Here is a 14,165-nt window from a genome sequence, read left to right as displayed (position 1 = left end):
CTGAGTGTCCCAAAGGAGACAGTGTCCCACAGTGTCCCAGCTAGATGCTCATTGGATTAGGCTCAGGCAAAGCCTCGGGTGAGAGATGGGGGAGCTGCCTACAGCTGGGCCTCGTGCTACCCTGTGAGGGAGAGAGCCATGCAGGCCTGGGTTTGAAGCTTAGCTCTGCCATTGTGATTTTTAGGCACATGACTCAGTTTCCTGATCTCCAAGGTGAGAACAATAGCAGCATCATTTCACTGGATGGTAGTGAGGAGGGAGTCGGATACTTCGATGTGCCGGGAGCGGTGGGTGGGAGGTAACAGTGGGACAGGGCAGGTAGCACCGGGTAGAGGTGCTGTGGACTTGTAGGGACAGAGTCTGCAGAATGTAGCTGCCACTGTTCCCCACAGCAGAACATGCTGCCTGCCAGCTCTCTCTGGAGCTCTCTGCCTTCTTTCATGAAACACACTGCAGGGCCTCAGGGCTGCGACAGCCATGGTGTGAGGGGTACTGGTTGGGACAGGGGCGAGTGCTGTGCTGACCCTTCTCCCTTCTTCCCTCAGGGCACCTCACACCAGTGGCCAGTAACCATCCTGTCCTTCCGTGAATTCACCTACCACTTCCGGGTGGCACTGCTGGTGAGCTCGGGTACCCACCATCCCCTGTGCGTGGCCAGGCACCTTAATCTGCCATGTGGGGCTTAGGGAAGTAGGGGCAGAGTACATGGCTGGGGTTGGGGCACAGTGTCAAGGATGTCAGCAGGGGTGTGCCACCTGTCCTGTCCCTTCAGAGCCACCTCAACGATTCTCACTGCGCTTCCACCCAGGGTCAGGCCAACTGCAGCTCGGAGGCCCTCGTCCAGCCAGCCACAGACTACTACTTCCACTTCTACCGCCTGTGTGATTGAGCTGTCCTCCAGGGGCAGCACCATGCCAGGGACCAGGGGTCCTGGGCACCCCTCCCACACTGGATGCAATGGTGTTACACTGGAGCCTGCTGCTGGCCAGCTCTCTGCTGCTCACTGGCCCTCCGGGACTAGTGAAACTGGAAGTCCTCACACTGGAGTTGCTGTTCCTGCTGTCATCCCTCACCCAGCACAGAGGGAGCCGGAGAGACTTCCTGGGCCAGGACAGGGCCCAGTCACGTCTGTCTAGTACAGTGGTTGCAGGGCTGGCTTTAGATGTCCTGGAGGCAAGGGGAAGCCTGTGACCCTAATTTGTCCAGAGCCCACCCTCCCCTGCCTTCCCTTTTGAGACCGGGAGCTACCCCTCTTGGAGAGGACCTACCTACTTTTGAGATCAGCCAGGGGCTGGGATCCAGCCCTGAGACTTGGCTGGGACACCCATAGGTGAAGGGGGGCCAGACAGCTCTCAGCCTCAAAGCTGCTCCCTGGGGGATGGCTTGGCAGTGGACTTTTTGGGGTTTGACTGTTACGCTGGACTTGGACTTCTAAGCTTCAAGTGTGGCCCAGGAGGTGTCTTCCTGGGAGAGCTTGGCAGCCAAGCCCAGCCCCGGACAGGTTGGAGAGAGACTTCTGTGCCTTACGTCTACTCAGTGCCTGACGAAGCTGTCCGCAGGTCTGAGCCAGAGGGGTCGGTAGGCCAGGTAAGCCTTGGACCCTTGAACCTGGGGTATACTGGAAGGGGAAGTTCCACGTGATCCCCCAGATGGCCTGTGCTCATGGGAGCTTCCAGAACAGTGGTGTCAGCGGCCCCATCGTCCGAGCAGAGGAGCAGGCATCCCTGCAGGCAGCAGGCTGGGCTTGGCTGGTGGGCGGATGCAAAAGCTCTTGCTGTTGTTAATGAAGTGATTACTAAATGCACTTAAGCCAGGGCAGGAAGGAGCAGAAGCATGGAGCTGGAAAGCCCAGAGTGGGTCACAGCCCTGGGGTGACACTAGCTAAGATAGGGCCTGGGCTCAGAGCCTGAGACACCCATGTCACTCCCAACTGCCAACGCCGGTCTCTCCACTCTGTCTTCTGGTGGCCTTGTCTCTCCACATCAAAGGCTCACTTGCTGCACTTGGGAGCTAAGCTGGAGGGACACCTGCTCGGCAGACCCCATCTCTGTCCACCCCTTCCAGGAGTGGAGGGGTGGGCTTCGGTTAGGGAAGCTGCTTTATCCCAAGTGCCAACGTAATGTTTCCTAGTGGTGCCTAGGGCACTCGGAGGCCACATCCAAGCCCATGGAAGGGGTGAGGCAGTCATTCAGCTGTGTCTGCCATGGACTCAGAACTAGGAAAGGGAATTCCGTCCTTGCCCTTGGTATTCTGCCACCTCTTTGAGAACCAGGCCTTGCCTCCACGCCACCTCTCACTCATAGCTCTGAATGGAGACTGTTCTTGAAGAAACCAATGAACCACAGGCTCCCTTCTGCCGTGGATCACAAAGCACTTACCCGTGGGACAGGGAAATACCAGGGCGTGAGGGGACAGCAGGGTTATCTTGCTTCCGAGCCCACCCCCGTTGGCTCACTCCCTACTTGTGAAATAGGAATTGTGTGACTCCACATGCTGTGCTAGGGGTGGGGGTAGGGGTGGGTTAGGACTCCTCTGCTCTCCCCCCTCCCACTGGAGGGCCCCTCCTTATAATGCCTTAAAACTGCCAAGTCCTATCCTTTGTAATAGGAATCTGGGGCTTCTTCAGCGGGGGGAGGTATATTCTCGGACTGCGGCCCCTCAGTCTTTAACTGGAAAGTGACCCTCCTCTGCCCTCTGGAGCCCACTTGGACACAGCGTAGCCCTTATCCTGTTAGCAGCTGGCTCTGTTCTGTGCCTGGTGAGGGGTCCTCAGTACAAGTTGCTGGGACTCCAAGCTGCTTGAGGGGGTCAACCCTGGACCAAAGTTGCCTTCAGCCCGAGGTAAAGGGCTTCAGGGACAGCTAGTGGGCCACCTGCTGGAGGCTGGCTGCCTGGCCCGCCCTGCCCTCCCTGGGTTCAGCAGGCCGTCCCTCCCTTCCCTCCTCTTTGTTTGTTCCTGTAGCCACTGGGCTAATCTCCCCCTAGCTTCAAGCTGTATATAGGGCCTCCCGTGCAAACCCCCACCACACCCTGCCCCTTAGAAGCCTGCATGTGCATAGAGCGCCCTCCCAGTTAACCCCCAGTTCCCCTCCCTGAGCTGTGACGCATATTTATCATGCACCCTCTCTGACTCTGAGGTGGGCAGAGGACAGCAGCCCCAGGTCTGCTCACTTCTGGTCTCCTGATCGGTTCTCTTCTTCTGGAGTAAATATACATATATAAATAAATGTATAAATGCTGCTTTGTATCTGAGCTTGCCTCCCTGATTCTGGAGGTTGTCCTGGTTGAAGAGGGAGTCACCCATGGGACTGGGACCGACTGGAACTTGGAAGTCCTTCCTAAAAAGTCTGGAGTCCCCAGCCTGTGAGCCAGATGGGTGCTTTGTGTCCCTTATCCTGCTTAGTGTCTTACAAGGGCTGGGAAAGGACTCAGCAGCTCCTCCCTTGGCCATACCTCCTTTGCCCACCCCTTAACTGCCACCCACCTGAGTTAAAAATAGCTATCCAGCCAAAAGCCTTCTTGGGGAACAAGCTGAACCCGGTGAAGGCACCCAGCCCAGAGAAAGGATTGGCCCAGGGCAGAACTGACTTATATGGGTCCAGGACTGACTGCTATGGGTCCCTAGGAAGTCTGTTCTAGAAACCACAGAAGGGGGTAGAGACCCAGACCCTTCCTGTCCACAGGTTAAACTCTAATGACAAGATACCCCTGGCACATTATAACCCTCAGCCCCAGCAGCAGAAACTATGCTATAGGCAGGCAAGAAACAGTAGAGTGGGACCGGGAAGTCATGTGGGTCCCAGTATCACCCCTACTCCCATAGAATGGGCACTGGACAGGACTGTCACACATCTGCTTTTATTGTGAGAGCAGGTGGGACGCTTCCAGCAACAGTAAAAAAGAAAAACATTTTTACAAAAATGGAGGTTCCGGGAAGCCGCCTGGCTGGTACCTGAAAGGGGAGGGATATCCAAATGAGACCAAAGACTGTTCTTTCCACCTCTTCTCCCTGAAGCCCTGCGCCTAGGGCAGGGACCAACAAGCACAATCCTTTACGGATGAGCCTCCGGAGCCGATTCTCCATGACCTGGCGGGAGGATTATCTGCAGGAGTTTCAAGGCCCAGGCCCTGATCCCTTCCAGGAAGCCCGCTTCCCAGCACCTTCCGCAAGTCACTTGATATGACTTTTTATTTTATTTTTTTTTATTTTTTGACAGGCAGAGTGGACAGTGAGAGAGAGAGACAGGGAGAAAGGTCTTCCTTTGCTGTTGGTTCACCCTCCAATGGCCGCCGCGGCTGGCGCGCTGCAGCAGGCGCACCGCACTGATCCGATGGCAGGAGCCAGGTGCTTCTCCTGGTCTCCCATGGGTGCAGGGCCCAAGCACTTGGGCCATCCTCCACTGCACTCCCGGGCCACAGCAGAGAGCTGGCCTGGAAGAGGGGCAACCGGGACAGAATCCGGCGCCCCGACCGGGACTAGAACCTGGTGTGCCGGCGCCACAAGGCGGAGGATTAGCCTAGTGAGCCACAGCGCCGGCCATGTATATGACTTTTAAGAGTGAAAAGGGAAGACCACAGGAAGCCTGCATCCACATCCCAAAGCCAAACTGAGGTCTTGGGCAGTCTGGAGAACTCAGCTGACAAAGTCTGTCCCACATGGCCAATTCCCCACGTGGGGCAGGAAAGAGGCACACGTATCTCATGTCCCTGTCCAGAGGTTGCCTCCATTAGCCAAGGAGTCTGGCCCAAGGGTCCCACTGATGTGGATGTGGGGAGCTTCTCTAGACTGTCGGAGGCTCCAGCATCCCACCCTGTCAGCTCTTACCCTTGGAGCTCAGACATAGATGCCAACCCACAGCAGGAGGAAGAGGACTCCAAAGCCCATGAAGAGCGAGGCCACCAAGGAGATGAGGAGCTCTTTGTAGATGTCCCGAGTGTACTTGGTGGACGTGACCTCGTAGCTGGGCACAGCTGTTAAGGAGAAGCAGAGATAGACTGCAGAGTGCAGGGAGCCTGGCCGGCTCAGTGTGGCAGGCAGAGGGCCCAAGAGATGCCTCCACTCTGACGCTCCATGTCACTCTCCACCACTTAAGAAATGAGACCCAGAGGTTAGGTGACTGGCCCGAGGTCATACAGCTCACCTGTGGTGGAGCGAGGGCTGGCCCTCAGGCTTCCTGACATGAGTACACCCCACTTATACCACCTCTCCAACGTTAGTTCTCCCATCCCCAGCCTCCGCTCCAGTTGGGACCTTCTGCTCACTGTCTTAGACATCTGACAAGCAAACCAAACTCACCTGAACCTGGAAAATAAGGCCACAACTTTCCCTGGACATCATGAGCCTTGCTCTCCTCATCTTCTCCCATCCCCAACCACATACGCAAAACTGGTAGGGTGCACGAATCCACCGCGGTTTCTCCCTCAGCTTCCCATGTCCTGAGTTCTGGCCCACTCAGTGAAAGGATACACGAAGAACCAGGCGGTGAAGAACATGCCAATGGCCAAAAGCACAACGGTCAGATGAGGGAAGACGGCTGGGTTCACTGGGCTGGTGTATCTGCTCATGGCCTCGAGCTCCTAGGGGAGGACGTGAGAATACAGCCATCATGGAATCCCATGAGTCCAACCTGGGGACACTGAGGGGTTACCCACAGACGCTCAGTCCCTGATGGAAAATGGCACAGTATCTGCACATAACCAATGCGCATCCTCCTGTACACTTTAAGTCGTCACTAGATTACTTATGATACCTAATTCAATATAAATGCTATGTAAATAGTTGTTATACTGCATCATTTAGGGACTATGATATAAAAAACTATGTGTTCAGTACAAATGCAATTTTTTCTTTTGAATGTTTCTGATCCATGGTTGGCTGAAACCTGGATGTGGAACTTACAGAGAGAGTGGACTATATATCTTAAAACTGAAGTGGTAGGGTGGCAATGTAGCACAGTAGGTTAAGCTGCTACCTGAGACACCAGTATTCCACATCAGAGTGCCGGTTTGAGTCCTGGCTGCTCCACTTCTTCTTCCTTTTTAAAAATTAATTAATTTATTTGAAAGAGTTGCAGAGGGAGAGGCAGACAAAGGTTTTCACCCACTGGTTTACTTTCCAAGTGGCTGCAATGCCCAGAGTTGAGCCAGGCCAAAGCCAGGCAGGTCTCCTACATGGGTGGCAGGGGTCCAAGCACTTGGGTCATCTTCCGCTGCCTTTCCCAGGCCATTAGCAAAGAGCTGGATTGGAAGCAGAGCAGCCGGGATAAAAACCAGGGCCCATGTGGGATGCTGGGTTTGCAGGCAAAAGCTGTACCCACAAACGCCACAACCCAGCTGCTCTACTTCTGATCCAGCTCTCTGCTAATGGGTCTGGGAAAGCAGCAAAAGATGACCCAAGTACTTGGGCCCCTGCCACTCACATGGTTGACCAAGATGAAGTTCTGGGCTTCTGGCTTTGGCCTGGCCCAGCCCCGGCCATCATGGCTACTTGGAGAATGAGCCTGCAGATGGAAGCTCTCTCTCTCTCTCTGACCCTCTCTGTCACTCCGCCTTTAAAATAAGCATTAAAAACCAAAACACCAAAGTGGCACTTTTCAATATGGGACAAGAAGGGTAGCTTAGAGGCTGAGACACAGAAGGTAACAGGCTGCAGCTCAAACATCCTTAGCATTTTCCGACACCAATGGCCACTATGAAACGTAGTGAAAGATATACTTCCTGTCTGGGAGAAAAATCACATAGAGAAAAAGTTTTCTTACAAACTTCAGAGCTTTGTGGATGTATGCCTACAGACACCAAGCTGGGGATCCCTGCTACAAGGCACGGACCTGGACTGGTACCTAATCTCAATTTCTAATGGAGAATTCCTCCCACTACACGTTTATGGATTCTCAGGACCCATAAGCAAAAGAAAACAGTTAGAATTCTGGCTCCAACAAGTAATCTGAGTCTTGGTGAAGTGGTTACAATAACATCTATTTGGGGCCCGCACTGTAGCACAGTGAGTGGGCTAAGTGTCTGCCTGCAGCACTGGCATCCCATTTGGACACCTGTTCGTGTCCCGGCTGCTCCTCTTCCGATCCAGCTCTCTGCTATGGCCTGAGAAAGTGGTAGAAGATGGCCCAAGTACTTGGGCCCTTGCACCCACGTGGGAAACCAGGAAGAAGCTCCTGGGTCCTGGCTTTGGTTTGGCCCAGTTCTGAAAGTTGTGGCCATTTGGGGAGTGAACCAGTGGATGGAAGATCTTTCTGTCTCTCCCTCTGTCTGCAACTCTGTGTCTCAAATAAATAAAATCTTTTAAAAAAATAATATCTATCTGACACAGAGTTGCTGTATGATTTAAGAAAGCTGATGCATGTCCACCATCTAGTTTAGTGCCCCACATACAGTAGCTGTTCAATAGGTGTTTGTTTCCTTCCTAAGGTTGCAAGGAAGATGATGAGATAATGCCTGTGAAAGAGGCTACACACGTCAAGTTTTGTACAAATGTTCACTTCCATTGTCACCCACTAAGCCAACGCTTCTAAAATCCAGAACATAACAACTCGGGAGAAGTAAACTGACCCCATTGTTCCAAGAGATACTGGAATTGAATTCAGTAAACAATTATGTCCCCCTCACCCCCCTAAGAACGATGAAGACAATCGCGGCTATTTATCCAGCCTCCAATTACGGGCCCTGTGTTGGGCACCGGGAATACAAAGGCTAATAGACATCACCCAGAGCTAGAGGCGCGTCAGATGGTGGTCACTAGGAGGCGTGGCAGAAAACAAAGGCGGCCAAGAAACGTGGCAAGAGGTCTGTGCAGAGGCTGGGGGCGCTCCCAAGAGAAGGGGACCAAGTGCCCGTGAGAGTCCAGACACTGGCCAGGGCCTTGTGGGATGAGTACAAGGCGGGGGAAGAACTTTCTAGAGATCACAGGGAACACACACACAAGTTCCAGGGTACTCAAAGTGCACCTCACACCCCTCACCCTTTATAAACAGCAGGAGCTGAAGCCCAGCGGGGCTACATCTCAGCCTACGGAGTCCATGGCAAGTCCTTCCTCGCCCCTCAGCTCAAACCGGGGCCCCAGGAGCGCTCCAACATCTGAATCTTGGACTTGAGACCTCCGCGAAAGTACGCGGTGTGAATCAGACCCCGAGCCGTGCTCTCCGCCCTGCTCAGAACTCCCCTCATCCCTCTCACCATTTTGCCGGGCACAGCCTAAGTCGCCACTCCGCCACCGGAAGAACACGTCGGCAGGAGCAGGCGCCTTGTTCGTCCGGAAGAGGAAGTGCTCTCGTGCGAATGGCATTGTGGGACTTGTAGTCTTTTAGTTTCAGGTGTGCTCGGAGCTGGGATCTGTGGGGCCTGATGTAGTACCCTACTCCTGGAGCAGAGTGAGCAACGCAAGAATAGGGAAGGCTTAGCTGAGCGAGTCCTTTCTCCCTAGCGAAACTGTTTGCCTTGGGAGCAAGGTGTTCGAGAGAGCCAGAGCGTGCACTACGCTCCCCAGGAAGCTGTGCGCCGCGGGCCGGTCACGTGACGGGAGCGCGGGCTTTGGAAGGCGGCGGAGTGAGGGTCTGCCCGCGACAAGAGCTGAGGGGAGCGGAGCTTAGGACTGTGCTGGGCAACACCTGGCGAAGCGCTACCTGCCCAGGCCTCGCGCCGCAAAGGCCAGGTGAGACTCCATGGGACGCTCCTGAGAGCGACGGGGGCCGCTTTGCGCCGGGTGCCCTGTCGCTCGCGGGTTCTCAGGCCGTCCCGCCACTTTCCCGTTGTGGGATTTGGGATCTTTTGCATAACCTCCGAGCCCCTCCTTTGCTTGTAGAAGGAGGCCCATAACTACCACGTTATGAGGTCGTGGGGTATTATTTTTTATTATTATTGTTATTTTTTAAACTAAGGCTTTGGACGCAAAGCCTGTTCGCAGCCTCGCTTGCTGAGGCCCCTTGGCTGCTGTATTGAATGCCGCCGAGAGCGCCCGCGGCTCGCAGAGCGACGTGCTCTGCTCTGGGCACACGGGCTAACAGTGCTGCCCGCTTGGGGACCCGAACCCGAGGACCGGGTGGGTTCCGTCTCGGGCACCTGGGTCATGGCGGAAGATCGCCGGTTAACGCAGCGGGAATCCGCAAGACAGGCTCGGTTGTCACAGAGTGGAGAAGCCCAGAGCGAAGTGCGCTGTGACGCCGATGGTGCACGCGGGCGCCCGGACTCAAGGCCAGGGCTTGGCCACGGGCATTCACAGGGGAGCTAGAAGGAGATGGACCGTGAAGGAAGGGTGAGAGGTTGGCGGGAAGAGGGCACCGAAAAGGCAGCCCCGAGCACAGCCTTTCGATTGGGTTCCCAGACTGAGGAGGTTGGTTGTAGAGTATTTATTTATTTATTTGAAGAGCACAGTTACAGAGAGGCAGAGAGAGAGATTCCATCCGCTGGTTCACTCCCCGATGGCCGCAATGGCCAGAGCTGCGCCGATCTGAAGTCAGGAGCCAGCAGCTTCTTCTGGGTGCCCCACGCGGGTGCGGGGGCCCAAGCACTTGGGTCATCTTCTACTGCTTTCCCGGGCAATAGCAGAGAGCTGGATCGGAAGTGGAGCAGCCGGGAGTAGAACCAGCGCCCATATGGGATGCCGCACTACAGGCGGCGGCTTTACCGGCTGCACTACAGTGCCAGGCCCTGTAGAGGATTTCTTAATGAGGAACACCTGCTACCAGTGCGTACAGGATGACTTTAAATTGCACATAATTGTGTGCATTTAAAGATCTGTTAGGTGAATGCAAGTTCAGATTTTAACTGGAGGTGGCAAAAATGGTGATGGCAGTTTGGGAAAGATTTGCTAAGGGACCTGGGTCACGGATGATGAAGCACTGGCTCCTATTTGCAACTGCCCGCCAGTGTAGACCCTGTGATGAGCAGGTTCAAGTTGGTTGGGTTCTTGACTTCCTCTTCCGCTGACCCAGCCCCTGGCTGTTGCAGGCATTTGGGTAGTGAGCCGGCAGGTGGGCGCTCTATGTCTCTCTGCCTCTCAGATAACTAAGTAAAAACTACATGTATAATACATATATGTGTAGATTTCCCACAATTTTTTAAAAGATTTTATTTATTTGAGACAGTTACAGTGAGTTGTAGAGAGAGAGGGAAAGGTCTTATATCCGCAGGTTCACTCCCCAGATGGCCACAACGGTTGGAGCTGGGCTGATCCAAAGCCAGGAGCCAGGAGCTTCTTCCAGGTCTCCTATGTGGGTGCAGAGGCCCAAGTTTTGGGCCATCTTCTGCTGCTTTCCCAGGTCTTAGCAGAGAGCTGGATTGGAGCAGCCAGGAGTCGAACTGGTGCCCAAATGGGATGCCAGCACTGCAGGTGGTGGCTTCACCTGCTGCACCACAGTGCTGGCCCCTCCACAAAATTTTTGAAGCCCTGTTTCTTAGCTGCTATTTGCCTGTCCTTTAGGGCTCAGTTCTTCCAGCTTGCTCCCTAAACTCCTCAAGCTGCGTCCGCCATCTTCTCGTCTTCTCCAGTTCTTGATACATGGGTTTCGGTCTTGAATGAGAGGTGATAGTGCTGTCCTTGCCACAGGGTCCTCTCATGAACGTGGCAGTGTCTTTATTTCTCCTCTTTTGATAGACTGTAATTTTCTTGAGAACGACGGCCATTGTTTTGGTCATCTTCTCAGCCTTTGCAGTGCTGCATTGGAGTAGCTGGGACATGCAGTTGGTGTGAGGCACCAGTTATAACCCTCTTCTTCTTTGCAACCTTGAAGTTTCTCTGCCTCTTACTTGCCTTTTTTTTTTTTTAGCCATCCCTCCTCCAAATTGCCATGGGAATTCAAGGCCTGGCCAAACTGATTGCCGATGTGGCCCCCAGTGCCATCCGGGAGAATGACATCAAGAGCTACTTTGGCCGCAAGGTGGCCATTGACGCCTCCATGAGCATTTATCAGTTCCTGATCGCGGTCCGCCAGGGTGGGGAAGTGCTGCAGAACGAGGAGGGTGAGACCACCAGCCACCTGATGGGCATGTTCTACCGCACCATCCGCATGATGGAGAATGGCATTAAGCCTGTGTATGTCTTTGACGGCAAGCCCCCACAGCTCAAGTCAGGGGAGCTGGCCAAACGCAGTGAGCGGCGGGCAGAGGCGGAGAAGCAGCTGCAGCAGGCTCAGGCTGCCGGAGCTGAGGAGGAGGTGGAAAAGTTCACCAAGCGGCTGGTGAAGGTCACCAAACAGCACAATGACGAGTGCAAACATCTGCTGAGCCTCATGGGCATCCCATACCTCGACGCGCCCAGTGAGGCAGAGGCCAGCTGTGCAGCCCTGGTGAAGGCTGGCAAAGTCTATGCTGCGGCCACAGAGGACATGGACTGCCTCACCTTCGGCAGCCCTGTGCTGATGCGGCACCTGACTGCCAGTGAGGCCAAGAAGCTGCCCATCCAGGAGTTCCACCTGAGCCGGATTCTGCAGGAGCTGGGCCTGAACCAGGAGCAGTTTGTGGATCTGTGCATCCTGCTGGGCAGCGACTACTGTGAGAGCATCCGGGGCATCGGGCCCAAGCGAGCTGTGGACCTCATCCAGAAGCACAAGAGCATCGAGGAGATCGTGCGGCGGCTCGACCCCAATAAGTACGCTGTGCCAGAAAATTGGCTGCACAAGGAGGCCCAGCAGCTCTTCTTGGAGCCCGAGGTGCTGGACCCAGAGTCTGTAGAGCTGAAGTGGAGTGAGCCAAACGAAGAAGAGCTGGTCAAGTTCATGTGTGGTGAGAAGCAGTTCTCCGAGGAGCGAATCCGCAGTGGAGTCAGGCGGCTGAGCAGGAGCCGCCAAGGCAGCACCCAGGGCCGCCTGGACGATTTCTTCAAGGTGACCGGCTCACTCTCTTCAGCTAAGCGCAAGGAGCCAGAACCCAAAGGATCGGCTAAGAAGAAGGCAAAGACTGGGGCAGCAGGGAAGTTCAAACGGGGAAAATAAAGATGTTTCCCTTCACCGTATCTCCTTGACCCCAGAATATCTGCCTTGTACCCTCCAGAGCTACAGCTAGAAGAATCTCCATGGGGGTGGGGAGGGGATTCCATTACTTTCCTAGTGCTATGCTTCTCAGTAGCTTTTTCCTTTTTTTTTTTCCTTTCCCCACTTGATCTCTTGGCAGAAAGACATAAAGGTGTTTGTTTTCTTTTTTAGCTCAGGAAAGTGAGTCAGGCTCAAACCACTTCTCAGGCAGTTTAATGGACACTGGACCCATTGTTATATGAAAGTGATAGCAACAAATTTGGAGAAGGAAGAGGGAGATAAATGATGGAGATGAAAGACTGTGGAAATGAATTCCTGGCTGGCCAACTGATGGCCTGTGGGAGGTGATGGAACCAGACTGCTCTCTAGGTCAGCCTTGACCCACCCTGAAAGATAGCCATCAGGAAGACCCAGTCTTTGCAGGTGGTGAGAGCGCCCGACAGGCAAGCAGGAGGGTTTGGTTACTGGCTTTGTCTTGAGGTGGGCAGAAACTTGAACTTGCTATGTAATTTGAATCTTTACAGTGGTTATTTGGAGGAGTAGGGTGATAGTGTTCTTACGGCCTTTCTGAGGCAGTCGAACTGAATTGCGACGTTGGGTAAGACACTGGTTTGTGCGTCCTGTTTTTGTGTTAAAGATAAAAAGAGAAAAAAAATCAATAAAATAAAAGTAGCCAGAACGTCACATTCTTTGAGAACATTTGAAAAGAGCCCTAGTGCTCATGCTGGAATTGTGCTCTGGCACATGGTTTGAGTGTGGCCACAAGATGGCGCCACACCCCATAAAATGGCCCCAGTGGCTGTGGGAGAACTTTAGACCTTCGGGGGATGTTGGCTGGGAGAGGGATTTTAATGAGTTGATTGTTAGTCCTTTATCTACTTTGTGTGAGATAAAGGAACTCTGGAGAATCCTCATAATTTAGATCAACTAGCTCACCCAGATATCTGCTTTGCTGGTTTGTAAATTGAAATTGCCAGTCCAAAACCACTTGCCTGTTTCTTTTGTGACATCAAATACAGGTTGATGTTTCTCAAAGAGATGCATGTTTTTGAACTTCAGAGGGTTTATAATCCTGACAAAGCTTGGTGGGAGCTAGCCCATCTGAGTTTTTGATTTGTCATTCCTATTTCCGCCAGGAGAACCAGGATACTTCTCTGGAAGTTTCAGTTGACAGTGTCTCTGGACGGTACACAGGTAGAAGACCAAAGACCAGTGGTTTCTAAGGCGTTTAATGGAGCAAACTTTTTCCTCAAGTGAAACCTTGGGTTGAAGATTGACTGTAGGTTCAAGTAGGTGGGATTCAGTCTCCCCAGCAATGGCTTCAAAACCGGGGAAACTGCTGCGGGTGTAAACATACTCTTTCCTGTGGCTGGTGTTGTGGTACAGTGGGTTAAGCCACTGGCTGCCATGGCAGCAACCCCTGTGAGCACCAGTTTGAGTCCCAGCTGCTCCTCTTCTGATCCAGCTCCCTGCTAATGCATCTGGGAAAGCAGAAGAAGATGGACCAAGTACTTGGGCCCTGCTACCCATGTGGAGAACCTGGGAAGGAGGTCTAATCTCCTGGTTTCGGCCTGGCCAAGTCCTGGCTGTTGTAGCCACTTGGTAAGTGAACCAGCTGATGAGAGAACTGTCTCTCCTGTGTCACTCTTAAAAAAGAATTCTGGGGCGGGTGTTGTGGTGTAGCAGGTAAAGCTGCTGCCTCTGACACCTGCATCCCCATATGGGCACTGGTTTGTATCCTGGCTTCACTTCTGATCCAGCTTCCTGCTAATGATCAGGAGAAAGCAGCAGCAGATGGCCCAAGTGTTTGCGCTCCTGCAACCCAGGTGGGAGACCTGGATAAAGCTGGCTCTGGCCCAGCACTGGCCATTACGGCCATCTGGGAATGAACCAGCAGATGAAAAGATCTTTGTAACTTTCTTTTGATTTATTTTTTTTTAAGATTTTATTTGAGAGGTAGTTACAGATAATGAGAGGAAGAGAGGTCTTCCTTCCGTTGGTTCACTCCCCCAAATAGCCACAACGGCTGGAGCTGCGCCGATCTGAAGCCAGGAGCTTTTTCCTTGTCTCCCACATGGGTGCAAGAGCCCAAGGACTTGGGTCATCTTCTACTGCTATCCCAGGCCATAGCAGAGAGCTGAATGGGAAGAGTAGCAAGAACTGGAACTGGTGCCCATATGGGATGCC

General features: G+C 53.5%; 3 protein-coding genes across 10 annotated transcripts in view; 2 read left to right on the top strand and 1 right to left on the bottom strand.

The window, feature by feature from the left end:
* The window catches only part of MYRF (myelin regulatory factor), a 31,420-nt gene extending 28,173 nt beyond the window's left edge, over positions 1-3,247 (top strand). For all 8 annotated transcript variants that reach the window (XM_089307806.1, XM_070069652.2, XM_070069649.2 and 5 more), the window contains 2 exons: positions 546-620; positions 809-3,247. In XM_089307806.1, coding sequence (XP_089163932.1) covers positions 546-620; positions 809-889 — 156 coding nt within the window. In that variant the 3' untranslated portion in view covers positions 890-3,247. The remainder of the gene's footprint in view (positions 1-545; positions 621-808) is intronic.
* A 595-nt stretch (positions 3,248-3,842) lies between these two features.
* TMEM258 (transmembrane protein 258) lies at positions 3,843-8,234 on the bottom strand. The gene is made up of 4 exons (XM_002721019.6): positions 8,188-8,234; positions 5,468-5,577; positions 4,826-4,961; positions 3,843-3,952 (listed from the first exon to the last, which is right to left on the bottom strand). Exons 1-3 carry the CDS (start codon positions 8,188-8,190, stop codon positions 4,835-4,837), a joined length of 240 nt encoding a protein of 79 aa, XP_002721065.1. The 5' UTR covers positions 8,191-8,234; the 3' UTR covers positions 3,843-3,952; positions 4,826-4,834.
* Positions 8,235-8,292: 58 nt separating this feature from the next.
* Positions 8,293-12,662, top strand: FEN1 (flap structure-specific endonuclease 1). The gene is made up of 2 exons (XM_008274406.5): positions 8,293-8,662; positions 10,776-12,662. The coding sequence occupies exon 2, from the start codon at positions 10,797-10,799 to the stop codon at positions 11,937-11,939; it is 1,143 nt and encodes a 380-aa protein (XP_008272628.2). The 5' UTR covers positions 8,293-8,662; positions 10,776-10,796; the 3' UTR covers positions 11,940-12,662.
* The last annotated feature ends 1,503 nt before the right edge of the window (positions 12,663-14,165 follow it).

This window comes from Oryctolagus cuniculus, chromosome 1 (genome assembly GCF_051225735.1).
Source record: "Oryctolagus cuniculus isolate XC-2025 breed Fujian yellow rabbit chromosome 1, ASM5122573v1, whole genome shotgun sequence".
NCBI lineage: Eukaryota > Metazoa > Chordata > Mammalia > Lagomorpha > Leporidae > Oryctolagus > Oryctolagus cuniculus.
Note: the sequence above shows the minus strand (reverse complement) of the source record. Positions and strands in the feature narration are given on the sequence as shown.